The sequence below is a fragment of the Heterodontus francisci genome, chromosome 4, assembly GCF_036365525.1.
Source record: "Heterodontus francisci isolate sHetFra1 chromosome 4, sHetFra1.hap1, whole genome shotgun sequence".
In the NCBI taxonomy this organism is placed as follows: Eukaryota; Metazoa; Chordata; class Chondrichthyes; order Heterodontiformes; family Heterodontidae; genus Heterodontus; species Heterodontus francisci.
In genome coordinates, this window is record NC_090374.1 from 239913 (window position 1) to 266937 (window position 27025).

Consider the following 27025-nt stretch of genomic DNA (forward strand, 5'->3'; position numbering starts at 1 on the left):
CTGAAATTGACTTCCCAGCTGTTAGCTCGCTCTCGCACCTCCGCTACAGTCAAGCTGCAGTCACCAAAACTAAAAGAAAGAGATTATAAACCACCCAAATATATAGTTTTTACTTCCCCAGCAGTCCCCTGGTCCTCCGAAAACAAAAGGGAATTAACTTTTAAACTTACACTGAAATTCCCAGCTGTTAGCTCGCTCTCGCACCTCCGCTACAGTCAAGCTGCAGTCACCAAAACGAAAAAAAAAACCTGTCAATCTCTGCTTTAAACATACTCAATGACTGAGCTTCCACAGCCCTCTGGGGTAGAGAATTCCAAAGATTCACAACCCTCCGAGTAAAGAAATTTCTCCTCATCTCTGTCCTAAGTGGCGTCCCCCTTATTTTGAAATTGTGCCCCTGGTTCTAGACTCCCAACCAGGGGAACATCTTTGCTGCATCTACCCTGTCTATTCTTTTAAGTATTTTGTAGGTTTCCATGAGATCACCTCTCATTCTTCGAAACTCTGGAGAATAAAGGCCCAGTTTCCCCAATCTCATCCCAGGAACAAGTCTGGTGATCCTTTGTTGCACTCCTCCTATGGCAATAAGGTGACCAAAACTGTACACACTACTCCAGGTCTAACCAAGGTACTATACAAATCAAGCATATCTAAGGAAGGATATACTTGCCTTGTGGCAAACATTCATTAGATTGGTTTCTGGGATGAGGGGCTGAGTAAATTGGGCCTATACTCTCTCTGGAATTCAGAAGAATGAGAGATGATCTCACTGAAGGGGCTTGACAGGGTAGACACTGAGAAGTTGTCTCTTCTAGCTGGGGAATCCACAACATGGGGCACATCCTCAGAACAAGGACTGAGATGAGGAGAAATTTCTTTACTCACAGGATTGTAAATCTTTGAACTGTCTACTCCAGAGGCTCATGGATGCTCTCTCAGTGAGTATATTCAAGGCTGGGACAGAGATTTTTGATCTCTTAGGGAATCAAGGCAAAAAGGGAGTGGGCGGGAAAGGGGAGCGGAGGTAGATGATCAACCCATGATTACATTAAATGGCGCAGCAGGCTCAAGGGGCCATATGGTCCACTCATGCTCCTATTTCCTATATTTTTATGGCTGAGTTACTAAATCAATACTTTGCATCTATGTACAAAATGAAAAAAAACTTGCATTTATATAGCGCTTTTCAGGACGACCAGAAGTACGATTGAAATGCAGTCACTGTTGTAATATATAGGAAATGTGACAGCCAATCTGTGCAAAGCAAGCTCCCGCAAACAACAATGTAATAATGATCAAATAATGGGCGGCGCAGTGGTTAGCACCGCAGCCTCACAGCTCCAGCGACCAGGGTTCAATTCTGGGTACTGCCTGTGTGGAGTTTGCAAGTTCTCCCTGTGTCTGCGTGGGTTTCCTCCGGGTTCCTCCCACATGCCAAAGACTTGCAGGTTGATAGGTAAATTGGCCATTATAAATTGCCCCTAGTATAGGTAGGTGGTAGGGAAATATAGGGACAGGTGGGGATGTGGTAGGAATATGGAATTAGTGTAGGATTAGAATAAATGGGTGGTTGATGGTCGGCACAGACTCGGTGGGCCGAAGGGCCTGTTTCAGTGCTGTATCTCTAAACTAAAACTAAAAACTAAACTAATCTGTTTTTGTAATGTGGATTGAGGAATAATATTGGCCAGGACACTGGTGATAACTCCCCTGCCAACGAAGGTGATGCTGCAAAAGTCGTAATGAAACAGGAGGGTGTTGAGCTACAGGATGAGCTACAAAGGGAGGTACTAGAAAGACTGGCTGCATTTAAAGTTGATATTCCTGGACCAAATCCTAGGGAATGAAGCTGGACAAGTGGTAGAAGTGTCAGTGAGGGAGCATTTCGGGCATACAAATAACAAATAACAGTACAACACAGGAACAGGCCATTCGGCCCTCCAAGCCTGCACCGATCTTGATGCCTGCCTAAACTAAAACCTTCAGCACTTCCGGGGACCGTATCCCTCTATTCCGATCCTATTCATGTATTTGTCAAGATGCCTCTTAAACGTCATTATCTTACCTGCTTCCACCACCTCCCCCGGCAGCAAGTTCCAGGCACTCACCACCCTCTGTGTAAAAAACTTGCCTCGCACATCCCCTCTAAACTTTGCCCCTCTCACCTTAAACCTATGTCCCCTAGTAACTGACTCTTCCACCCTGGGAAAAAGCTTCTGACGATCCACTCTGTCCATGCCGCTCATAACTTTGTAAACCTCTATCATGTCGCCCCTCCACCTCCGTCATTCCAGTGAAAACAATCCGAGTTTATCCAACCTCTCCTCATAGCTAATGCCCTCCAGATCAGGCAACATCCTGGTAAACCTCTTCTGTACGATGTATCTGTAGAGATCAGGGAGGGAGATTGTGATATACTCTAACATATTAGTATTGAAAGGGAGGAAGTATTAGCTGTTTTAGAGGGCTAGAGAGTGGATAAATCCCCACGCCCTGATGTGATGTATCCCAGGCTGTTATGTGAGGCAAGGGAGGAGATAGCAGGGCTCAAAAGAACAAAGAACAAAGAACAAAGATAATTACAGCACAGGAACAGGCCCTTCGGCCCTCCAAGCCTGCGCCGATCCAGATCCTCTCTCTAAACATGTCGCCTATTTTCTAAGGTTCTGTATCTCTTTTCTTCCTGCCCATTCATGTATCTGTCTAGATACATCTTAAAAGACTCCATCGTGCCCGCATCTACCACCTCCGCTGGCAATGCGTTCCAGGTGCCCACCACCCTCTGCGTAAAGAACTTTCCACGCATATCCCCCCTAAACTTTTCCCCTTTCACTTTGAACTCGTGTCCTCTCGTAATTGAAACCCCCACTCTGGGAAAAAGCCTCTTGCTATCCACCCTGTCTATACCTCTCATGATTTTGTACACCTCAATCAGGTCCCCCCTCAACCTCCGTCTTTCTAATGAAAATAATCCTAATCTGCTCAACCTCTCTTCATAGCTAGCGCCCTCCATACCAGGCAACATCCTGGTGAACCTCCTCTGCACCCTCTCCAAAGCATCCACATCCTTTTGATAATGTGGCGACCAGAACTGTACGCAGTATTCCAAATGTGGCCGAACCAAAGTCCTATACAACTGTAACATGACCTGCCAACTCTTGTACTCAATGCCCCGTCCGATGAAGGAAAGCATGCCGTATGCCTTCTTGACCACTCTATTTACCTGCGTTGCCACCTTCAGGGAACAGTGGACCTGAACACCCAAATCTCTCTGGACATCAATTTTCCCCAGGACTTTTCCATTTACTGTATAGTTCACTCTTGAATTGGATCTTCCAAAATGCATCACCTCGCATTTGCCCTGATTGAACTCCATCTGCCATTTCTCTGCCCAACTCTCCAATCTAACTATATTCTGCTGTATTCTCTGACAGTCCCCTTCACTATCTGCTACTCCACCAATCTTAGTGTCGTCTGCAAATTTGCTAATCAGTCCACCTATACTTTCCTCCAAATCATTAATGTATATCACAAACAACAGTGGTCCCAGCACGGATCCCTGTGGAACACCACTGGTCACACGTCTCCATTTTGAGAAACTCCCTTCTACTGCTACTCTCTGTCTCCTGTTGCCCAGCCAGTTCTTTATCCATCTAGCTAGTACACCTTGGACCCCAAGCGCCTTCACTTTCTCCATCAGCCTGCCATGGGGAACCTTATCAAACGCCTTACTGAAGTCCATGTATATGACATCGACAGCCCTTCCCTCATCAATCAACTTTGTCACTTCCTCAAAGAATTCTATTAAGTTGGTAAGACATGACCTTCCCTGCACAAAACCATGTTGCCTATCACTGATGAGCCCATTTTCTTCCAAATGGGAATAGATCCTATCCCTCAGTATCTTCTCCAGCAGCTTCCCTACCACTGACGTCAGGCTCACCGGTCTATAATTACCTGGATTATCCCTGCTACCCTTCTTAAACAAGGGGACAACATTAGCAATTCTCCAGTCCTCCGGGACCTCACCCGTGTTTAAGGATGCTGCAAAGATATCTGTTAAGGCCCCAGCTATTTCCTCTCTCGCTTCCCTCAGTAACCTGGGATAGATCCCATCCGGACCTGGGGAATTGTCCACCTTAATGCCCTTTAGAATACCCAACACTTCCTCCCTCCTTATGCCGACTTGACCTAGAGTAATCAAACATCTGTTCCTAACCTCAACATCCATCATGTCCCTCTCCTCGGTGAATACCGATGCAAAGTACTCGTTTAGAATCTCACCCATTTTCTCTGAGTCCAAGCATAACATTCCTCCTTTGTCCTTTAGTGGGCCAATCCTTTCTCTAGTTACCCTCTTTCTCCTTTATATATGAATAAAAGGCTTTGGGATTTTCCTTAACCCTGTTTGCTAAAGATATTTCATGACCCCTTTTAGCCCTCTTAATTCCTCGTTTCAGATTGGTCCTACATTCCCGATATTCTTTCAAAGCTTCGTCTTTCATCAGCCGCCTAGACCTTATGTATGCTTCCTTTTTCCTCTTAGCTAGTCTCACAATTTCACCTGTCATCCATGGTTCCCTAATCTTGCCATTTCTATCCCTCATTTTCACAGGAACATGTCTCTCCTGCACGCTAATCAACCTCTCTTTAAAAGCCTCCCACATATCACATGTGGATTTACCTTCAAACAGCTGCTCCCAATCTACATTTCCCAGCTCCTGCCGAATTTTGGTGTAGTTGGCCTTCCCCCAATTTAGCACTCTCCCTTTTGGACCACTCTCGTCTTTGTCCATGAGTATTTTAAAGCTTACGGAATTGTGATCACTATTCCCAAAGTAGTCCCCTACTGAAACTTCAACAACCTGGCCGGGCTCATTCCCCAACACCAGGTCCAGTATGGCCCCTTCCCGAGTTGGACTATTTACATACTGCTCTAGAAAACCCTCCTGGATGCTCCTTACAAATTCTGCTCCATCTGGACCTCTAACACTAAGCGAATCCCAGTCAATGTTGGGAAAATTAAAATCTCCTATCACCACCACCCTGTTGCTCCTACATCTTTCCATAATCTGTTTACATATTTGTACCTCTATCTCACGCTCGCTGTTGGGAGGCCTGTAGTACAGCCCCAACATTGTTACCGCACCCTTCCTATTTCTGAGTTCTGCCCATATTGCCTCACTGCTCGAGTCCTCCATAGTGCCCTCCTTCAGCACAGCTGTGATATCCTCTTTGACCAGTAATGCAACTCCTCCACCCCTTTTACCTCCCTCTCTATCCCGCCTGAAGCATCGATATCCTGGGATATTTAGTTGCCAATCATGCCCTTCCCTCAACCAAGTTTCATTTCCCGGCGGAGCAGCAGGAGAAGGTAGCGACTCTTCGGTGGGTGAGTGAAGGCATCAGGAGCTGTGTTTTAAAAGTAAGTACTTACTGTTTTACTTACTGTTTTCCTTGTCTTTGAGTTTCTTTTGGCGCCGGAGGAACCGGAAGCTGGTCGGCAGCGAGGACTCCTGGGTGGGTATTTTCCTTAAAGGTGCGGAGCTGAGTAAACCCGAGCTACTACACATGTAGTGTCTCCCACCCATCCTCCTCCTCTAACCTAATAATAAGACCCTTTTTACCCTCCTCCTCTAACCAAAAAGGACTGAGCAGGTAAGCTATTTACTGTTTTTGTTAATATCTATAGTTGTACTTAACTAAGGGGTAATTGAATAAAAGAAATGGCAGCCAGTGTAGTGTATTGCTCCTCCTGCAGAATGTTCGAGGTGAGGGAAACCTCCGGTGGCCCTGCCGACTTCACCTGCTGGAAGTGCATCCGTCTCCAGCTCCTATCAGACCGTGTTAGGGAATTGGAGCTGGAGCTGGATGAACTGAGGATCATTCGGGAAGCTGAGGGGTTGATAGATAGAAGCTACACGGAGGTCGTTACTCCACAAATCAAAGGCAGCTGGGTAACAGTTAGAGGTGGGAAGAGGTCAGTGCAGGGATCTCCTGTGGTCGTTCCCCTCAACAACAAGTATACAGTTTTAGATACTGTTGGGGGGGACGGCCTATCGGGGGCAGGCTGCAGTGACCGGGCCTCTGGCACGGGGTCCTGCACTGTGGCTCAGAAGGGAAGGAGGGAGAATGGGAGAGCACTAGTCATCGGGGACTCGATGGTGAGGAGTACGGACAGGCGGTTCTGTGGGCGCAGGCGAGACGCACGGATGGTTTGTTGCCTCCCTGGTGCCAGGGTCCGTGATGTTTGTGATCGCGTCTTCAGGATCCTTAAAGGGGAGGGGGAGCAGCCAGAGGTCGTGGTGCACATTGGCACCAACGACGTAGGAAGGAAGGGTGGCACAGATGTTAGAAGTGAGTTTAGGGAGTTAGGCTGGAAGCTGAAAGCTCGGACGGACAGAGTTGTTATCTCTGGTTTGTTGCCGGCGCCACGTGATAGTGAGGCTAGGAATAGGGAGAGAGCACAGCTGAACACGTGGCTGCAGGAATGGTGTAGGAGGGAGGGCTTCCAGTTCTTGGATAATTGGACTGCATTCTGGGGAAGATGGGACCTGTTCAAACAGGACGGGCTGCATCTGAACCAGAGGGGCACCAATATCCTGGGAGGGAGGTTTGCTAGTACTGTTCGGGAGGGTTTAAACTAGTTTGGGAGGGGGATGGGAACCGGACTTGTAATCCAGGGACCAGTGGGTCCACTCAGAAAGACAAAGAGTGTAGTGAGGTATTGGGGAAGGTAGCACTGTCACAGAGGACAGATGGGCACGGAGAAGGGTTAAAGTGCGTATACTTCAACGCAAGAAGCATCAGGAATAAGGTGAGTGAATTGAAGGCGTGGATGGGCACTTGGGACTACGATGTTGTGGCCATCACTGAAACGTGGATAGGTGAGGGGGAGGAATGGTTTTTGGAGGTACCTGGTTATAGATGTTTTCATAAGATTAGGAATGGTGGTAAAAGAGGTGGGGGGGTGGCATTGTTAGTTAGAAATAGTGTAACAACTGCTGAAAGAATTTTCGAGGAGGATCTGCCGACTGAGGCACTGTGGGTTGAGGTCAGGAACAGGAAAGGAGCAGTCACCTTGATGGGAGTTTTCTATAGGCCCCCCAATAGCAGCAGGGAGGTGGAAGAGCAGATTGGGAAACAGATTTTGGAAAGGAGCAGAAGTCACAGGGTAGTAATTATGGGGGATTTCAACTTCCCAAATATTGATTGGCAACTCTTTAGATCGAATAGTTTGGATGGGGTAGTGTTTGTGCAGTATGTCCAGGAAGCTTTTCTGACTCAGTATGTAGACTGCCCGACCAGAGGGGAGGCAATATTGGATTTGGTACTAGGTAATGAACCAGGGCAAGTGATAGAGCTGTTGGTGGGCGAGCACTTTGGAGATAGTGATCACAATTCTGTAGCATTCACTGTGGTAATGGAGAGGGATAGGTATGTGCAACAGGGCAAGGTTTACAATTGGGGGAAGGGTAGATATGATGCTGTCAGGCAGGAACTGAGGAGCATAAGTTGGGAGCATATGCTGGCAGGGAAGGGCACGGTCGAAATGTGGAACTTTTTCAAGGAGCAGATAGTAGGGGCCATTGATAAGCATGTCCCTGTCAGACAGGGAAGGGATGGTCATGTGAGGGAACCGTGGTTGACAAGAGAGGTTGAGAGTCTTGTTAGGAAGAAGAAGGATGCGTATATAAAGTTGAGGAAAAAGGGCACAGGCATAGCTCTGGAGGGATACAAGATGGCCAGGAAGGATCTGAAGAAAGGGATTAGGAGAGCTAAGAGAGGGCATGAAAAATGCTTGGCGGGTAGGATAAAAGAAAACCCCAAGGCCTTTTACGCGTATGTCAGAAATATGAGGATGACTAGGGGGACCGTAGGTCCGGTCAAGGACAATAGCGGGAGACTGTGTGTTGAGCCGGAAGAGATAAGTGAGGTTTTGAATGAGTACTTCTCTTCGGTATTTACAAATGAGAAGGGGTGTATTACTGAAGAGGACGGTGGGAAGCAGACTGGTAAGCTCGAGGAAGTGCTCGTTAGGAGGGAAGATGTGTTGGGGTTTTTGAATAACTTGAAGATAGACAAGTCTCCCGGGCCTGACGGGGTATATCCAAGGATGTTATGGGAAGCAAGGGATGAAATTGCAGAGCCGCTGGCAATGATCTTTTCATCTTCTCTGCTGACGGGGGTGGTACCAGGTGATTGGAGGGTGGCGAATGTTGTGCCCCTGTTCAAGAAAGGGAATAGGAACAACCCTGGGAATTACAGGCCAGTTAGTCTTACTTCGGTGGTAGGCAAGTTGATGGAAAAGGTGCTGAGGGATAGGATTTCTGAGCATCTGGAAAGACACTGCTTGATTCGGGACAGTCAGCACGGTTTTGTGAGGGGTAGGTCTTGCCTCACAAGCCTGATTGAATTCTTTGAGCAGGTGACCAAGCAAGTGGATGAGGGTAAACCAGTGGATGTGGTGTACATGGATTTTAGTAAGGCATTTGATAAGGTCCCCCATGGTAGACTTATGGAGAAAGTCAGGAGGCATGGGATAGTGGGGAATGTGGCCAGTTGGATTAAGAATTGGCTAACTGATAGAAGGCAGAGAGTGGTCTTAGATGGTAAATACTCAGCCTGGAGCCCAGTTACCAGTGGCGTGCCGCAGGGATCAGTTCTGGGTCCTCTCCTGTTTGTGATTTTTATTAACGACTTGGATGAGGAAGTCGAAGGGTGGGTCAGTAAATTTGCAGATGATACAAAGGTTGGTGGAGTTGTGGATACCGAGGAGGGCTATTGTCGTCTGCAAAGGGACTTGGATAGGTTGCAGTGCTGGGCTGAAAAGTGGCAGATGGAGTTTAACCCTGAAAAGTGTGAGGTCGTCCATTTTGGAAGGACAAACATGAATGCAAAATACTGGGTTAACGGTAGGGTTCTTGGGCATGTGGAGGAGCAGAGAGACCTTGGGGTCTATGTGCATAGATCATTGAAAGTTGCAAGTCAAGTGGATAGGGCTGTGAAGAAGGCATATGGGGTGTTAGCGTTCATTAGCAGAGGGATTGAATTTAAGAGCCGTGAGGTGATGATGCAGCTGTACAGGACCTTGGTAAGGCCTCATTTGGAGTACTGTGTGCAGTTCTGGTCGCCTCATTTTAGGAAGGATGTGGAAGCCTTGGAGAGGGTGCAGAGGAGATTTACCAGGATGTTGCCTGGAATGGAGAATAAGTCTTACGAGGAAAGGCTGAACATTCTAGGCCTCTTCTCATTAGAAAGGAGAAGGATGAGGGGTGACATGATAGAGGTTTATAAGATGATCAGGGGAATAGATAGGGTAGACAGTCAGAAACTTTTTCCCCGGGTGGAGCAAAGCGTTACAAGGGGTCATAAATTTAAGGTGAAGGGTGGGAGATATAAGGGGGATGTCAGGGGAAGGTTCTTTACCCAGAGAGTGGTCGAGGCATGGAATGCCTTGCCCGGGGAAGTTGTTGAGTCAGAAACTTTAGGGACTTTCAAAAGGCTTTTGGATAGGTATATGGATAAAGGAGAATGATGGGGTATAGATTAAATTGTCCTTGACAGAGGACAAAGGATCGGCACAACATTGTGGGCCGAAGGGCCTGTTCTGTGCTGTATGTTCTATGTTCTATGTTCTATGTTCTATAAGTCTCAGTAATAGCAATAACATCATACTCCCAGGTACTAATCCAAGCCCTAAGTTCATCTGCCTTACCTACTACACTTCTTGCATTAAAACAAATGCACCTCAGACCACCAGTCCCTTTATATTCATCATCTGCTCCCTGCCTGCTCTTCCCCTTAGTCACACTGACTTCATTATCTAGTTCCTTACAGGCTTTTGTTACTACCTCCTTACTGTCAACTGACCTCAATTGGTTCCCATCCCCCTGCCACATTAGTTTAAACCCTCCCCAACAGCATTAGCAAAAGCACCTCCAAGGACATTGGTTCCAGTCCGGCCCAGGTGTAGACCGTCCAATTTGTAATAGTCCCACCTCCCCCAGAACCGGTCCCAATGTCCCAAAAATCTGAACCCCTCCTTCCTGCACCATCTCTCAAGCCACGCATTCATCCTGACTATTCTTTCATTTTTACTCTGACTATCACGTGGCACTGGTAGTAATCCTGAGATTACTACCTTTGAGGTCCTACTTTTTAACTTGGCTCCTAACTCCCTAAACTCTGCATGTAGGACCTCATCCCGTTTTTTACCTATATCATTAGTGCCTATGTGCACAATGACAACTGGCTGTTCACCCTCCCCCTTTAGAATGTTCTGCAGCCGATCTGAGACGTCCCTGACCCGTGCACCTGGGAGGCAACATACCATTCGGGAGCCTCGTTTTCGACCACAGAACCGCCTATCTACTCCCCTTACAATCGAATCCCCTACGACTATAGCCCTTCCACTCTTTTTCCCGCCCTTCGGAACAGCAGAGCCAGCCACGGTGCCATGGACCTGGCTACTGCTGCCTTCCCCTGGTGAGCCATCTCCCTCAACAGTATCCAAAACGGTATACTTGTTTTGGAGGGAGATGACCGCAGGGGACTCCTGCGCTGCCTTCCTGCTCTTTCTCTGCCTTTTGGTCACCCATTCCCTTTCTCCCTCAGCAATCCTAATCTGCGGTGTGACCAATTCACTAAACGTGCTATCCACGACCTCCTCAGCATCGCGCATGCTCCAAAGTGAGTCCATCCGCAGCTCGAGAGCCGTCATGCGGTCCAACAAGAGCTGCAGCTGGACACACTTCCTGCACGTGAAGGAGTCAGGGTCATCAGCCATGTCCCTGAGCTCCCACATTGAGCAAGAGGAGCATGATACGGGTCTGAGATCTCCTGCCATTTTTAATCTTAAGTTTAAACTTAGTTAAATGAAAAAGGAACGAAAAGTTTTTACCAATCACAATAAAACCAGAGAAATCGAAAAAGCCTTACCTTATAAACACCCCACCGAGTCCTTTTTTTTGGTTAGAGGAGGAGGGCGGGTGGGAGACACTACAAGTGTGGTGTCTCGGGTTCAGAAACCGCCCAAATATATAGTGTTTTACTTACCCAGCAGCCCCCTGGCCTCCGCCGAAAAACAAAAGGAAATTAAATTTACTTTCAAACGGACTTTCCCAGCTGCTCACTCGCTCACACGCTGCTCCCGAAAAAGCTGCTGCACTGAAAGGAAAGTTATTTTAAACCGCCCAAATATATAGTGTTTTACTTACCCAGCAGCCCCCTGGCCTCCGCCGAAAAACAAAAGGAAATTAAATTTACTTTCAAACGGACTTTCCCAGCTGCTCACTCGCTCACACGCTGCTCCCGAAAAAGCTGCTGCACTGAAAGGAAAGTTATTTTAAACCGCCCAAATATATAGTGTTTTACTTACCCAGCAGCCCCCTGGCCTCCGCCGAAAAACAAAAGGAAATTAAATTTACTTTCAAACGGACTTTCCCAGCTGCTCACTCGCTCACACGCTGCTCCCGAAAAAGCTGCTGCACTGAAAGGCTCGGATACAAATTTTCAAATCCTCTCTGGCCACAGGAGAGGTACCAGAGGACTGGAGAACAGCGAATGTGGTACCATTATTCAAGAAGAGTAGCAGGGATAAACCAGGTAATTACAGGCCGGTGAGTCTAACATCAGTGGTAGGGAAACTATTGGAAAAAATTGAGGGACAGTATTAATCTCCACTTGGAGAGGCAGGGATTAATCAGATAGTCAGCATGGCTTTGTCAGGGAAAGATAGTGTCTAACTAACTTGATTGAGTTTTTCCAGGCGGTGACTAGATGTGTCGATGAGGGCAAAGCAGCAATGGACTTCAGCAAGGCTTTTGAAAAGGTCCTGCGTGGGAGATTGGTTAAGGTGATAAGAGCCCATAGGATCCAGGGCAATTTGGCAAACTGAATCCAAAATTGTCTAATGTGGCAGGAGGCAGAGGGTAATGGTCGAGGGCTGTTTTAGCGATTACAAGCCTGTGACCAGTGGTGTACCATAAGGATCGATGCTGGGACCCTTGCTGTTTGTAGTGTACATCAATGATTTTGACGTGAATATAGGAGGCATGATCAGTAAGTTTGCAGATGACACAAAAATTGGTGGCATCGTAAGTAGTGAGGAGGAAAGCCTTAGATTACAGGACGATATAGATGGGCTGGTCAGCTATGAAGAGAGACTGAAAAGTCTAAGGTTGTTTTCCTTAGAGCAGCGAAGGCTGAGTGGGGACCTGATTGAGGTATACAAAATTATGAGGGGCATTGATAGGTTAGATAAGAAGAAACTTTTTCCCTTAGCGGAGTGGTCAGTCACCAGGGGGCATAGATTTAAGGTGAGGGGCAGGAGGTTTAGAGGAGACTTGAGGAAAAAAAATTTCACCTAGAGGGTGGTTGGAATTTGGAGCGCACTGCCTGAAGGGGTAGTAGAGGCAGGAACCCTCAACATTTAAGAAATATTTAGATGAGCACTTGAAACGCCATAGCATACAAGGCTATGGACCAAGTGCTGGAAAATGGGATTAGAATAGTTAGGTGCTTGATGGCCTGCATAGACATGATGGTCTGAAGAGCTTTTTTCCGTGCTGTATAACTGTATGACTATAATCAGGGATAGTCAGCACGGCTTTGTCAGGGGAGACCATCCATTGTATATTCCCTTGCCTTGTTAGTCCTCCCAAAATGCATCACCTCACACTTCTCAGGATTAAATTCCATTTGCCACTGCTCCACCCATCTTTCCAGTCCATCTGTATCGTCCTGTAATCTAAGGCTTTCCTCCTCACTATTTACGACATCACCAATTTTCGTGTCATCTGTGAACTTACTGATCATACCTCCTATATTCACGTCTCAATCATTAATGTACACTACAAACAGCAAGGGTCCCAGCATCGATCCCTGCGGTACACCACTGGTCACAGGCTTCCACTAGCAAAAACAGCCCTTGACCATTACCCTCTGCCTCCTGCCTCTAAGCCAATTTTGAATCCAATTTGCCCAACTGCCCTGGATCCCATGAGCTCTTGCCTCCTTAACCAATCTCCCACGCGGGACCTCATCAAAAGCCTTACTTAAGTCCATGTAGACTATATCAACTGCTTTACCCTCATCTACACATCTAGTCACCTCCTCGAAAGATTCAGTCAAGTTAGTTAGACACGATCTCCCCCTGACAAAGGCATGCTGACTATCCCTCATTAATCCCTGGTGAGCTGGTAGAGGTCACGGGTTTGGAAGGTGCTGTTGATGGAGCCTTGGTGAGTTGCATCTTGTAGACGGTACACACTGCTGCCACTGCGTGCCACTGGTGGAGGAAATGAATGCTTAATCTACCCTGTCAAGCTCTAAACTCCCATGCGTATTGACCCAACCTGCTCAACCTTTCCTCATAAAACAGCCCCTTCATCCCAGGAATCAGCCGACTGAACCTTCCCTGAACTGCCTACAATGCAAGTATATAAGAAAATGGTAGTTTTAATATAATTATAATAGAGTAGTTTTCAAAATATTATAGAAAATGCTAAAAATAATAGTTTTAAAAGAAATGCTGAAGCTGTGGTTTCTTAGCAATAGAGTTTCTCTCTTTGTCCTAAGTTCAGGAAAAAATATAGACACACCATCAGTCAATTGTCCATTGTTCTCAAGAAGGATGTCACACAGCTCCTTCAGGCACAGGCCTTCATGTAGACATCCCTAGGCCTGATAAGATAGATCCTTATGCCCACTAAATGGACGAAATGTTCTTACAAAAGCTAAGGAATAAGGTGATCTCAGGGGCAAGAAGAGGCTGTCTACTTTGTGTAACTGTTCCTCAGCAAATGGATATTTGAATGGGAAGATTTGATTGGTCTGAGATAACCACCAGACCCCTAGACATGAAGCACAGAAACAGGCAGTCAAGCGAAAATTCATTTCGGACAGAGCAGAGCTTTCCAGACTAGATCCATGCGGGCTTCGGCCTAACACATTGTTCGATCAAGATGACCGAGAACAGAAGAGACTGATAATACCACTCCGCTTCATTCCTCCTTTCGCCCAATTTGGGACCGGTAAACTGTTTAATCTGTTATAGGTAATATATCTTTCCTGTCTATTTAACTTGTGTATCACATCTGAAATGTTGCTTTTCAATAAAGTGCTTCAAACCACTGCTTGTGACCTTGGATAATATAACTCCCAGACCAAAATCTTACAAGTATATCCCTCCTTAAATAAGGAAACCAAAACTGTACACAGTACTCCAGGTGTGGTTTCACAAACACCCTGTACAGTTGCAGCAGAACTTCCCTACTTTTATACTCCATCCCCCTTGTAATTAAGGCGAAGATTCCATTTGCCTTCCTAAATACTTGATGTACCTGCATGCTAACTTTGTGTGTTTCATGTATAAGGACACCCACATCCCTCTGTACTGCAGCATTCAGTAGTCTCTCTCCATTTAAGTAACAGTTTACTTTTCTATTCTTCCTATCAAAGTGGATAACCTCACATTTTCCCACATTATACTCTGCCAACTTTTTGCCTACTCCCTTAACCTATCTATACCCTACTTCAGACTCCTTGTGTCCTCCTCACAACTTGCTTTCCCACCTATCTTTGTATTGTCAACATATTTAGCTGCAATAGTCTCAGTCCTTTCATCCAAGTCATCGTAAATAGTTGAGGCCCCAGCATTGATCCCTTTGGCACCAGACTAGTTACAGTTTGACAACCTGAAAATGGCCCAATACTCTCTCCATGCTAATATACCTCTCTCAACACAACAAGCTCTTGCAGTAACCTTTTATGTGGCACTTTAACGAATGCCTTTTGAAAATCCAAATGCACTGCTTCTACTGGCTCCCCTTTATCCACCCTGCTCATTACATCCTCAAAGAACTCCAATAAGTTTATCAAACATGATTTCCCTTTCATAAAACAATGATGACTCCACATGATTGTACAATAATTTTCTAAATATCCTGCTACTACTTCCTTACTTATAAAGACGTCTGCAAACGCGACATGAAATCGTGTGACATTGATCACAAGTCGTGGGAGTCAGTTGCCAGCATTCGCCAGAGCTGGCGGGCAGCCATAAAGACAGGGCTAAATTGTGGCGAGTCGAAGAGACTTAGTAGTTGGCAGGAAAAAAGACAGAGGCGCAAGGGGAGAGCCAACTGTGCAACAGCCCCAACAAACAAATTTCTCTGCAGCACCTGTGGAAGAGCCTGTCACTCCAGAATTGGCCTTTATAGCCACTCCAGGCGCTGCTTCACAAACCACTGACCACCTCCAGGCGCGTATCCATTGTCTCTCGAGATAAGGAGGCCCAAAAGAAAAGAACTTCCTTACTAATGGATTCCAGCATTTTCCCAACGACAGATGTGAGGCTGACTGACCTTTTGTTTCTTGCTTTCTGTCTCTCTCCTTTCTTGAATGGGGTGTTACATTTGCCGCTATTCAGGGAATGGGAGAGAAACAAATGCAGGGGAGGAGGACAGTAAACTGAAGGGTCATGGAGTGCTTTGGGCTCCCTTTGGTGCACACAAAATGTTAATGATTGAGAAAGAATGAAATAACTCACTGCGTCAGTGACCTCAATCTCATACAGTTTGTGGAAAGTCTCTCTGTCAAAGAACAGCAGCTTCCCGCTCTCCTGCCCTCTCTTCACTGATGTTCCCGTTACCAGCAGCTTATCATCAGGGCTGAAGCAGCAGTCTGTCCTGAGAGAGAACACAGTGTTACAAGTGCTTCCATTTATTTTTTTGTTACTTTTTTTTTTTCAGGACTTGGGTTTTAAAACTGGAAAGGATTCCACTAATGCTGGAAATTTGTGGGTTTTTTTTTAAAAAAGGGGTCTTCGGAAGGTCTTTTGGACCGAGCTTGATTTGAAAACAAACAACAACTGAAAGAATCAAGGAGTGTTAAAAACAAGCCCTTGCTGGAAGGCACCCGTCTTCAGATAATTACCCAACAGGGCTTTTTTTTTGACTTGGGGAAAGATGTTTACAAAGAAGTGACAGGTTAAGATTTATAGGTGTCAGGAGGCTTGACTTTTGTGACATTGTTTTTGGTTTCGCTTTGGACAGTGAATTGGTGATATGGACAGTGTTAAAAAACATGCCAAGGGAGCAAACCCCAACTCAGCTTGTTCCATCTCTGTAAAAAAAAAACCTGCCAACTTTGCTATCGCCTTAAGAAGCGCTGAGAAGCAAATGTAAGAAACTGCCTGAAACCCCTGTTGCTGTATTTTTCCTGGAAAGCCTGCCCAAACTGATCTTCAACATCGCCTGACAAGAACTGTTCTAGGAAGATCCCAGTGACAGCTATTTACACATATTTGGGATGCCAAGACAAAACAAAGGATATCTGACATCTTTCCATATCTTCTCTTCTTTCTGCAAGAATTAACCAGTATTTGGCTAAAGTATTCTTTTTGTCTGTTTTTTTTCGTAATAGAGCTCGAAACAGTAAATCTCTATTTTTCGGTTAACCGGTATATGGATGTGTTTGTGTGCATGTGTCTGTGTGTGTGAGGGGCTACAGTAAAAAGGAAACTTTTATATTTCAATCTGTGTGTTAATGCTTTGTTTCATTACTGGTTCAGACTTGTTTTATAACAAACTGATAATTTTGTTGTTTAATAAAGAAAACTGGTTGCTGCATTTTATTTTTGTCATGGAGTCTATGATTGACCGTATCAGTAACTGGGAAAAAATTTAAATATATGTTGTGACCTGTGGAGAAGTAGAACGAGAAAAACAGCGCACATCTCCCGCCTCAGTCGTAACAACAGGCATTAAGGAAAGCTCGTGTATCACCCACCACAAGATCCACACACAGAACAGAACTCATCTATCACCCACCACACAATCTAAACACAGAACAAAGCTCGTGTATCACCCACCGCACGATCCAAACACAGAACAACTTAGATTTATACAATGCCTTTAACGTTATAAAATGTCCCAAGGTTCTGCACAGAAACATTATAAAGCAAATTTGACACCAAGCCACATAAGGCAATATTAGGGCGGATGGCCAAAGGTTTGGTCAACGAGGTAGGTTTTAAGGAGTGTCTTATAGGAGTAAAGAAAGACCAAGAAACAGAGGGGAAGAGGTTTAGGGAGGGTATTCCAGAGCTTAGGGCTCAGGCAGCTGAAGACATGGCCATCAATGGTGCAGCAATTAAAATCGGGAATTCACAAGAGGCCATAATTAGAGGAGTGCAGATGACTCGCAGATTTGCGGGGCTGGAGTAGACGATGGAGATAGGGAGGGGTGAGGCCACGGAGGGATTTGAAAACAAAGAGAACTTTAAAAATCAAGGAAATGCTCAATCCAGAGCCAATGTAGGTCAGCAAGCACAGAGGTGCTCGGTCACAGGGAACTGAAGGAGATTTTACTCCAGGGATGGGCAATAAATGCTGGCCTTGCCAGTGACACTCACATTCCAAGAAGGAATTAAAAAAAAAATAACAGGGCACTGAGGAAGGTTTTACTTCATTAACAGGCCAATGAGGGAGGTTTTGGAGTCACAGAGTCATTACGGCACAGAAGGAGGCCTCTTGGCTCATCGAGTCTATGCCGGCTCTCTGTAGAGAAATCCAATCAATCCCATTCCTCCGCTCTACCCACCATAACCCTGAAAGTTTATTTCCTTCAAGTGCTCATCCAATTTCCTTTTGAAATCATTGATCATCTCTACCTCCATTACCCTCATAGGCAGCAAGTTCCAAGTCATTACCAATCGCTGTGTAAAAAAAAAGTACTTCCTCACATCTTCCCTGTATCTCTTCCCCAAAACCTTACATCTGTGTCCCCTAGTCCTTGTACCATCAGCTAATGGGAACAGTTTTTCTTTGTCTACCTTATCTAAACCAGTCATAATCTTATACACCTCTATTAAATCTCCCCTCAATCTGCTTTACTTCAAAAAGAACAACCAAGGAGAATCTTCTGAGAATAAAGGAGATTGAGGGGAGATTGAATAGAAATGTACAAGATTGACAGGCTTAGCGAAGTTAAACAAGGTAAAACTGTTCCCACTAACTAATGGTAGAACTTGGGAACACAGATTGAAGGTTTTGGGCAAGAGATGCAGGGAGAATAGGAGGAAGAACATTTTTGCACAGCAGGTGATAATGACCTGGAACACTCTGCCCACAAGGGCGGTGGAAGCAGAGACAATCAATGACTTCAAAAGGAAATTGGATGGCCACTTGAAGGACTTGCAGGGCTACGGGGCTGGAGCTGGGGAGTGGGACTGACTGGATTGCGGGACTGACTGGATAGCTCCGTGGAGAGCTGGCCAAATGGCCCACTTCTGTGCCTTAAATGACTCCATGACTCTATAACACCAGCTACTCCAACCTAACCTTGTAGCTAAAATCCCTCATCCCTGAAACCATTCTGGTAAATCTCCTCTGTGCCCTCTCAAGGACCGTCATATTCATCCTGAAGTGTGGTGACCACAACTGGACGCAAGATTCAAGTTGTGGCCAAACCAGAGTTTTATAAAGGCTCAGCATAACTTCCCTGCTTTTGTACTCCGGTAATAGGGCATTGAGGGAAGCCAGTGAGCCCTTCAGCTTTACATTACATTTTACATTACAACAGTGACTAACACTTCAAAAGTACTTCATTGGCTTTTAGGATAAAAACAAAAAGTGCTGGAAATAGTCAGCAGTCTGGCAGCATCTGTGGAGAGAGAAGCAGAGTTAACGTTTCAGGTCTGTGACCTTCATCACCTTTGGGATGTCTGGTGGTCATGAAAGGTCCTATATAAATGCAAGTCTTTTATTTTAGTTCATAAGAGCAGAAACTCACATTGGAAAGATGTTGGGGAGACCAGATGCCACATTCAAAGGGTTCCGGAAATTCCTCATATCCCAGGTTTTAATGGTGTCATCTCCTAGAAAACATGTGAGCAACATTTTAATCTTGCAAGCTGTGAGTTGTGCCATTACTGTGTGGCAGATGGGTCCAAGCTCCCTCACTTGGAACCCTGCCTCTCACTCAATGTCTGTCTACCCCAGGAACACTGTAGCCACTGCACAATCATCTCACACTAATCTCTGACTCCCTCACAAACAAACCCCAACCAAGGGATCATTGTCCAAGGTCTAACAAATTAAGGGGGAAGGAAATAAGGGATACTGATCTTCCAGGTGAGCTTTCCCAATTCTCTGCTGGACAGCAGAACAACTGAGATCGAAACGAACGAGGAACAGATACGCATGCTGATCAGATCCCAGGGTTCAAACGCAGGTTTGCCACCTATGTAAAGGTAACAGGGTTGTGGTGGTGGGTGATTTTAACTTCCCCGATAGTGACTGGGACTCACTTAGTGCTAGGGGCTTGGATGGGGCAGAATTTGTGAGGAGCATTCAGGAGGGCTGCTTGAAATAGTATGTAGATAGTCCAACTAGGGATGGGGCCATTCTGGACCTGGTATTGGGGAATGAGCCCGGCCAGGTGGTCGAAGTTTCAGTAAGGGAGCATTTCGGGAGCAGTGACCATAATTCCATAAGTTTTAAGGTACTTGTGGATAAGGATAAGAGTAGTCCTCGGGTGAAGGTGCTAAATTGGGGGAAGGCTAATTATATCAATATTAGGCAGGAACTGAAGAATTTAGATTGGGGGCGGCTGTTTGAGGGTAAATCAACGTCTGACATGTGGGAGTCTTTCAAACGTCAGCTGATTAGAATCCAGGACCAGCATGTTCCTGTGAGGAAGAAAGGCAAGTTTGGCAAGTTTCGGGAAGCTTGGATAACACGGGATATTGTGAGCCTAGTCAAAAAGAAAAAGGAAGCATTTGTAAGGGCTGGAAGGCTTGGAACAGATGAAGCACTTGAAGAATATAAAGACAGTAGGAAGGAACTTATTAAGGAGTTAGGAGGGCTAAAAGGGGTCATGAAAAGTCATTGGCAAACAGGAATAAGAAAATCCCAAGGCTTTTTATACATATATAAAGAGCAAGAGGGTAACCAGGGAAAGGGTTGGCCCACTCAAGGACAGAGATGGGAATCTATGTGTGGAGCCAGAGGAAATGGGTGAGGTGCTAAATGAGTACTTTGCATCAGTATTCACCAAAGAGAAGGACTTGGTGGATGATGAGCCTAGGGAAGGGAGTGCAGATAGTCTCAGTCATCTCAGTATCAAAAAGGAGGTGTTGGGTGTCTTGCAAAGCATTAAGGTAGATAAGTCCCCAGGGCCTGATGGGATCTACCCCAGAATACTGAGGGAGGCAAGGGAAGAAATTGCTGGGGCCTTGACAGAAATTTTTGCATCCTCATTGGCTACAGGTGAGGTCCCAGAGGACTGGAGAATAGCCAATGTTATTCCTTTGTTTAAGAAGGGTAGCAAGGATAATCCAAGAAATTATAGGCCGGTGAGCCTTATGCCAATAGTAGGGAAACTATTGGAGAGGATTATTCGGGACAGGATTTACTCCCATTTGGAAACAAACGAACTTATTAGCGAGTTTCAGCATGGTTTTGTGAAGGGGAGGTCGTGTCTGACTAATTTGATTGAGTTTTTTGAGGAAGTGACGAAGATGATTGATGAAGGAAGGGCAGTGGATGTTATCTATATGGACTTTAGTAAAGCCTTTGACAAGGTCCCGCATGGCAGACTGGTACAAAAGGTGAAGTCACACAGGATCAGAGGTGAGCTGGCAAGATGGATACAGAACTGGCTCGGTCATAGAAGACAGAGGGTAGCAGTGGAAGGGTGTTTTTCTGAATGGAGGGATGTGACTAGTGGTGTTCCGCAGGGATCAGTGCTGGGACCTTTGCTGTTTGTAGTATATATAAATGATTTGGAGGAAAATGTAGCTGGTCTGATTAGTAAGTTTGCGGACAACACAAAGGTTGGTGGAGTTGCGGATAATGATGAGGATTGTCAGAGGATACAGCAGGATATAGATCGGTTGGAGACTTGGGTGGAGAAAAGGCAGATGGAGTTTAATCCGGACAAATGTGAGGTAATGCATTTTGGAAGGTCTAATGCAGGTGGGAGGTATACAGTAAATGGCAGAACGCTTAGGAGTATTGACAGGCCGAGAGATCTGGGCGTACAGGTCCACAGGTCACTGAAAGTGGCAACGCAGGTGGGTAAGGTAGTCAAGAAGGCATACGGCATGCTTGCCTTCATCGGTCGGGGCATAGAGTATAAAAATTGGCAAGTCATGTTGCAGCTGTACAGAACCTTAGTTAGGCCACACTTAGAATATTGCGTGCAATTCTGGTCGCCACACCACCAGAAGGACGTGGAGGCTTTGGAGAGGGTACAGAAGAGGTTTACCAGAATGTTGCCTGGAGGGCATTAGCTATGAGGAGAGGTTGGAAAAACTCGGATTGTTTTCACTGGAACGACGGAGGTGGAGGGGCGACATGATAGAGGTTTACAAAGTTATGACAGAGTGGATAGTCAGAAGCTTTTTCCCAGGGTGGAAGAGTCAGTTACTAGGGGACATAGGTTTAAGGTGTGAAGGGCAAAGTTTAGAGGGGATGTGCGAGGCAAGTTTTCTTTACACAGAGGGTGGTGAGTGCCTGGAACTTGCTTCCAGGGGAGGTGGTGGAAGCAGATACGATAGCGACGTTTAAGAGACATCGTGACAAATACATGAATAGGAAGGGAATAGAGGGATATGGGCCCCAGAAGTGCAGAAGGTGTTAGTTTAGGCAGGCATCAAGATCGGCGCAGGCTTGGAGGGCCGAATGGCCTGTTCCTGTGGTGTACTGTTCTTTGTTCTTTATTCCCGATGCCAGCACAGGCAAACAGAAGCACATAGTTACAATTATAGGCACAGCTACATACCACCGCGTGATGCCAGGGTATTCCCATCATATGAAAAGCTGAGGCAGGAGGTGTCACTACCAGGAACATGTGCTTGTCGATTATGAAACTTTGTATGAACCTGCAGTATGAACCAACAAACGCTGATTAGCAGCAAATAATCAGAGCACCACCCAGTGCTGGTTACTCAAACACGAAACCAACCACGCAGCAACAATGTGTCATTCACAAACTATCAACTGCTTCAGGCCTGACTGGACATCATCAGAACCACTACCCTTTCATCCTTTGAGCTCAGCGAGCAATATCAGACAGCGGCACCTCCAGGAGCACACCCATTAAGATCAAGCTGCCTTACATTGAAGCATCGGTAATAGGGACAGGTGAGGGCCATTCAGCACCTCAAGCCTGTGCAACTTTTAAATTAGTTAACGATTTTATACCTCAACTCCATTTACCCATCTTGTTGCCATATCCCTGCAATCCCTTACCTAATAAAAATCAACTGATTTCAAGTTTTGAAAGCACCGAACGGTAGCTAACATAAAAGGGAACCCAAAGACCCTCAATTGGCATACTAACAGTGACAAGGTCATCAAAGCAGCAATGGGACCAATTAGGGACCAAAATAGAGATTTACTGGTGGAGGCAGAGGCATAGATGAGGTAGTAAATGAGGACTTTTCATTGGTGTTTATCAAGGAAGAGGCCAGAGTTATGGTAAACAAGGAGGTTGCTAGGATAGTGAATGAGATAAAAATAGATAAAGAGGTACTAGAGGCTGGCAGTCCTCAAAGTTGGTAAGTCACTAGATTCAAATGGAACATAGGTCAGTCAGTCCATCGAGCCTGCTCTGCCATTCAATTAGATGCCACTTTCCCATGCTTTCCCCATATCTTTTGATGTCATTGGTATCCAGATATCGATCGATTTCTTTCTTGAACATGCTCAATGATTGAGCTTTCACAGCTCTCTGGGGCAGAGAACTCCAAAGATTCATCACTCTCTGAGTGAAGAAATTCCTCATCTCAATCTTGAATGGCCTACCTCTTATTCTGAGACTATGTCCCCTGGTTCTGGACTCTCCAGCCAGCAGAAACATCCCATCTACATCCACTCTGTAACACCCTTTAAGAATTTTAAAAGTTGCAATGAAATCAAACTCTCATTCTTCAAAACTCGAAAGAACACAGGCCAAGTTGCCTCAATCTCTCTTCATAAGACATATGAATTAGGGTTAAGCCAGTCGGCCCTTCGAGCCTGCTCTGCCATTAAACAAGATCATGGCTGATCTGACTGCAACCTCAACTCCACATTCCCGCCTATCCAGGGATTAGTACGTGAACCTCCATTGCACTCCCTCCACGGCAAGTATATCCTTCCGTAGATGAGACGAACAAAACAGCACCCAATACTCCAGGTGCACTCTTAACAAGGCAGCAAGACTTCTTTACTCCTGCACTAAAAATCCCTTGCGATGGAGGCTAACGTATCATTTGCCTTCCTAATTGCTTGCTGCACATGCATGCTGGTTTTTAGTGACTCATGAACAATGACACCCAGGTCCCTTTGGACATCAACACTTCCCAACCTCTCACAAATTGAGAAATACTCTGTCTTTCTGTTCCTTCTACCAAAGTTGATAACTTCACACTTTTTTTTATCCATTCATGGGATGTGGGCATCACTGGCTAGGCCAGCATTTATTGCCCATTCCTAATTGCCCTTGAGAAGGTGGTGAGGAGCTGCCTTATTGAACCGCTGCAGTCCATGTGAGGTAGGTACACCCACAGTGCTGTTAAGAAGGGAATTCTGGGTTTTGACCCAGCAAAAGTGAAGGAACGGCGATATAGTTCCAAGTCAGGATGGTGTGTGACTTGGAGGAGAACTTGCAGGTAGTGGTGCATTTGCTACCCTTGTCCTTCTGGTTGGTAGAGGTCCCGGTCAAAAAGAAGGACTCGATGATAAGGATGAACCACCCATAGTTAACAAAGATGGTCAAGGAGAGTATCCAATCAAAATCTAAGGCATACAAAGTGGCAAAAACCAGTGGTAGGCCACAGGATTGGGATTTTTTTTTTAGGAACCAGCTGCAGATGACTAAAAAGCTAATTAAGAGGGAGAAAATTAATTATGAAAGTAAATTGGCAAGAAATATAAAAACAAACAGCAAGAGCTTCTTCGGATATATAAAAAGAGTAGCTAAAGTGAGCGTGGGACCCTTGGAGGATGCGACTGGAGAATTGATAAAGGGGAGCAGGGAAATGGCAGATAACTTAAACCAACATTTTGCATCGGTCTTCACAGTGGAGGACACTATAAACAGCCTGTAGATATCAGATAAGCAAGGAGCTAATGGGAGGAAAGATCTTGTAACAGTCTCTATCACGAGGGACAAAGTATTCGACAAACTAATGGAACTAAAGGCAGACAAGTCGCCAGGACCTGATGGCCTCCATCCAAGGGTTTTAAAGGAAGTGGCTGCAGAGATAGAGGCGGCATTGGTCGAAATATTGCAGAACTCACTGGATTCCAGGAGGGTCCCAGCGGATTGGAAAACAGCCAATATGACGCCCCTGTTCAAGAAGGGAGGGAGACAAAAAGCAGGAAACTAGAGGCCAGTCAGCCTCACGTCAGTCATTGGGAAAATGCTAAGTCCATTATTAAGGAAGAAATAGCAGGACATTTAGAAAAGCTTAACACAATCAAACAAAGTCAACATGGTTTTGTGAAAGGGAAATCATGTTTGACAAATTTGCCACAGTTCTTTGAGGATATAACAAGCAGAGTTGACAAAAGGGAACTGGTAGATGTCGTGTATTTGGATTTCCGGACGGCATTTGATAAGGTGCCACATAAAAGATTATTGCACATTATAGAAGCTCTTGGTATTGGGGGGTAATGTATTAGCATGGATTGGGGATCGGTTAACTCACAGAAGACAGAGCCGGGATTAATAGGTCTTTAAAGGTTGGAAAGACGGAACTAGTGGAGTGCCACAAGGATCAGTCTTAGGGCCTCAATTATTTACTATCTATATTAATGACTTGGAGGAGGGGGCAGAGTGTAATATATCCAAATTTGCTGACAATACAAAAATAGGTGGGAGGGCATGTTGTGATCTAAGTAATTTGCAAGGGGAGAGATAGGTTGAGTGAGTGGGCAGATGGAGTTTAATGTAGGAAAGAGTGAGGTCATGCACTTTGCTAGGCCATTTCAGAGGGCATTTAAGAATCAAACACATTGTTGTGGGTCTGGAGTCACATGTAGGCCAAACCAGGTAAGGACAGCAGATTTCCTTCCCGAAAGTACATTAGTGAACCAGATGGGTTTTTACAAAAATCGACAATGGTTTCATGGCCATCATTAGACTAGCTTTTAATTCCAGATTTATTAATTGAATTCAAATTCCACTTTCTGCTGTGGTGGGATTCGAACCCATGTCCCCAGAGCAATACCCTGGGTCTCTGGGTTACCAGTCCAGTGACGCTTACGCACATTACATTCCATCTACCATGTTCTTGTCCATTTTGCAGCCTATCCAAATCTTCTTGAAGCATCCTTGCATCCTCCTCACAAATTACATTCCCACTTAGTTTTCTGCCATCAGCAAATTTGGAAATATTACATTCGGTCCCTGCATCCAAATCATTTTTGAGACTGTGAACAGCTGTGGCCCCAGCACAGATCGTTGCGGTACCCCACTAGTCACGGCCTGCCATCCTGAGAATTACCCGTTTATTCCGACTCTCTGTTTTCTGTCTGTTAACCAATTCTCAATCCATACCAGTATATTACCCCCAATCCCATGTGCTCAATTTTGTTTGCTAACCTCCTGTGTGGGATCTTATCAAAAGCCTTCTGAAAATCCACATACACCACATCCACTGGTTTTTCTTTATCTATGCTGCAAGTAACATCCTCAAAAAACTTCAACTGGTTTGTCAAACATGATTTCCCTTTCATAAATCCAATCAGCTGCCCAATCATATTATTTTCTCAGTGTTTAATTAGCACATCCTTAATAATCAATTCTAACATTTTTCCGACCACTGACATTAGACTAACAGGTTTGTCGTTCCCCATTTTCTCTCTCCCTCCTTCCTTAAATAGCGGGGTTACATTTGCTACTTTCAAGTCTGCAGGACCCTTTCCAGAATCTATAGAAGTTTGAAAGATAACCACCAATGCATCCACTCTCTCCAAAGACACCTCCTTCAACAGTCTGGGCTCTGGGATCTAGCTCATCCGGTCCAGGGGATTTATCAACCTTCATTCAAATTAATTTTTCCAAGTACTACCTCTTTATTAATACTAATTTCTTTCAGTTCCGCACTTTCACAAGTCCCTTGCTTCCCTCCTATTACTGGGAGATTTTCTGTATCTTCCTCCGAGAAGACAGACACAAGCTAATTGTTTAGCTTTTCCACCATTTCCTTATTCTCCTTTAGAAATTTTCCTGTCTCCACCTGTAATGGATCTACATTTGTCCTTGCTACTCTTTTCCTTTTCAGATACCTAAATAAGCTTTTACAGTCCGCCTTTATGTTTCTCACTAGTTTGCATTCATATTCTCTTTTTCCTTTCTTTATCAGTTTCTTGGTCATCCTTGGTTGGATTCTAAATTGCTCCCAATCCTTGGACTTATCACTTTTTCTGACAACCTTATAAGCCACATCCTTTGATCTAATGCAATCTTTAACTTACTTTGTTGGCCATGGTTGATTCATCTTTCCTGTTGGGTTTTTGTGTCTTAGAGAAACGTAAATTTGCTGGAGAGCATGTAATACATCTTTGAATACTAGCCATTGAATACTGTCAAATCTTGCAGCGTATTTTCCCATAGACAACTTGCCCCTCATACCTCCATAATTTCCTTTGTTCAGATTTAAGACCCTAGTATCAGAATGAACTATTGTTACGACCGAGGCAGGAGGAGTGCACTGTTTTCTAGTCCCACTTCTCCACAGGTCACAACATATTTCAATTTTCCCACTTACCGATATACTCTATTTATCCCAGAATAAAACACACTAACCAGGACTCTTCAATGAACAATAAAATTATTAGTTTATTATAGAACAAGTCTTAACTAGCAATGAAGTAAAGCATAAACACATGTTGAAATATTAAAGTTCCCTTCTTATCTGAGCCCCTCACACACACACATATACCAGTTAACCAGAAAAATGAAGGATTTTTGTTCAGAGCTCTGCTTTCAGACAAAAAAAAAATCACTTGGGCTGAATACCTGC

General features: G+C 45.1%; 1 protein-coding gene across 3 annotated transcripts in view; it reads right to left on the minus strand.

Moving 5' to 3' along the window:
• The window catches only part of LOC137368861 (WD repeat-containing protein 70), a 189478-nt gene that overhangs the window by 81282 nt on the left and 81171 nt on the right, over positions 1-27025 (minus strand). For all 3 annotated transcript variants that reach the window (XM_068029068.1, XM_068029069.1, XM_068029067.1), the window contains 3 exons: positions 21793-21892; positions 18799-18883; positions 15554-15692 (listed from right to left, as the gene is read on the minus strand). In XM_068029068.1, the coding sequence (XP_067885169.1) occupies positions 15554-15692; positions 18799-18883; positions 21793-21892 (324 nt within the window). The remainder of the gene's footprint in view (positions 1-15553; positions 15693-18798; positions 18884-21792; positions 21893-27025) is intronic.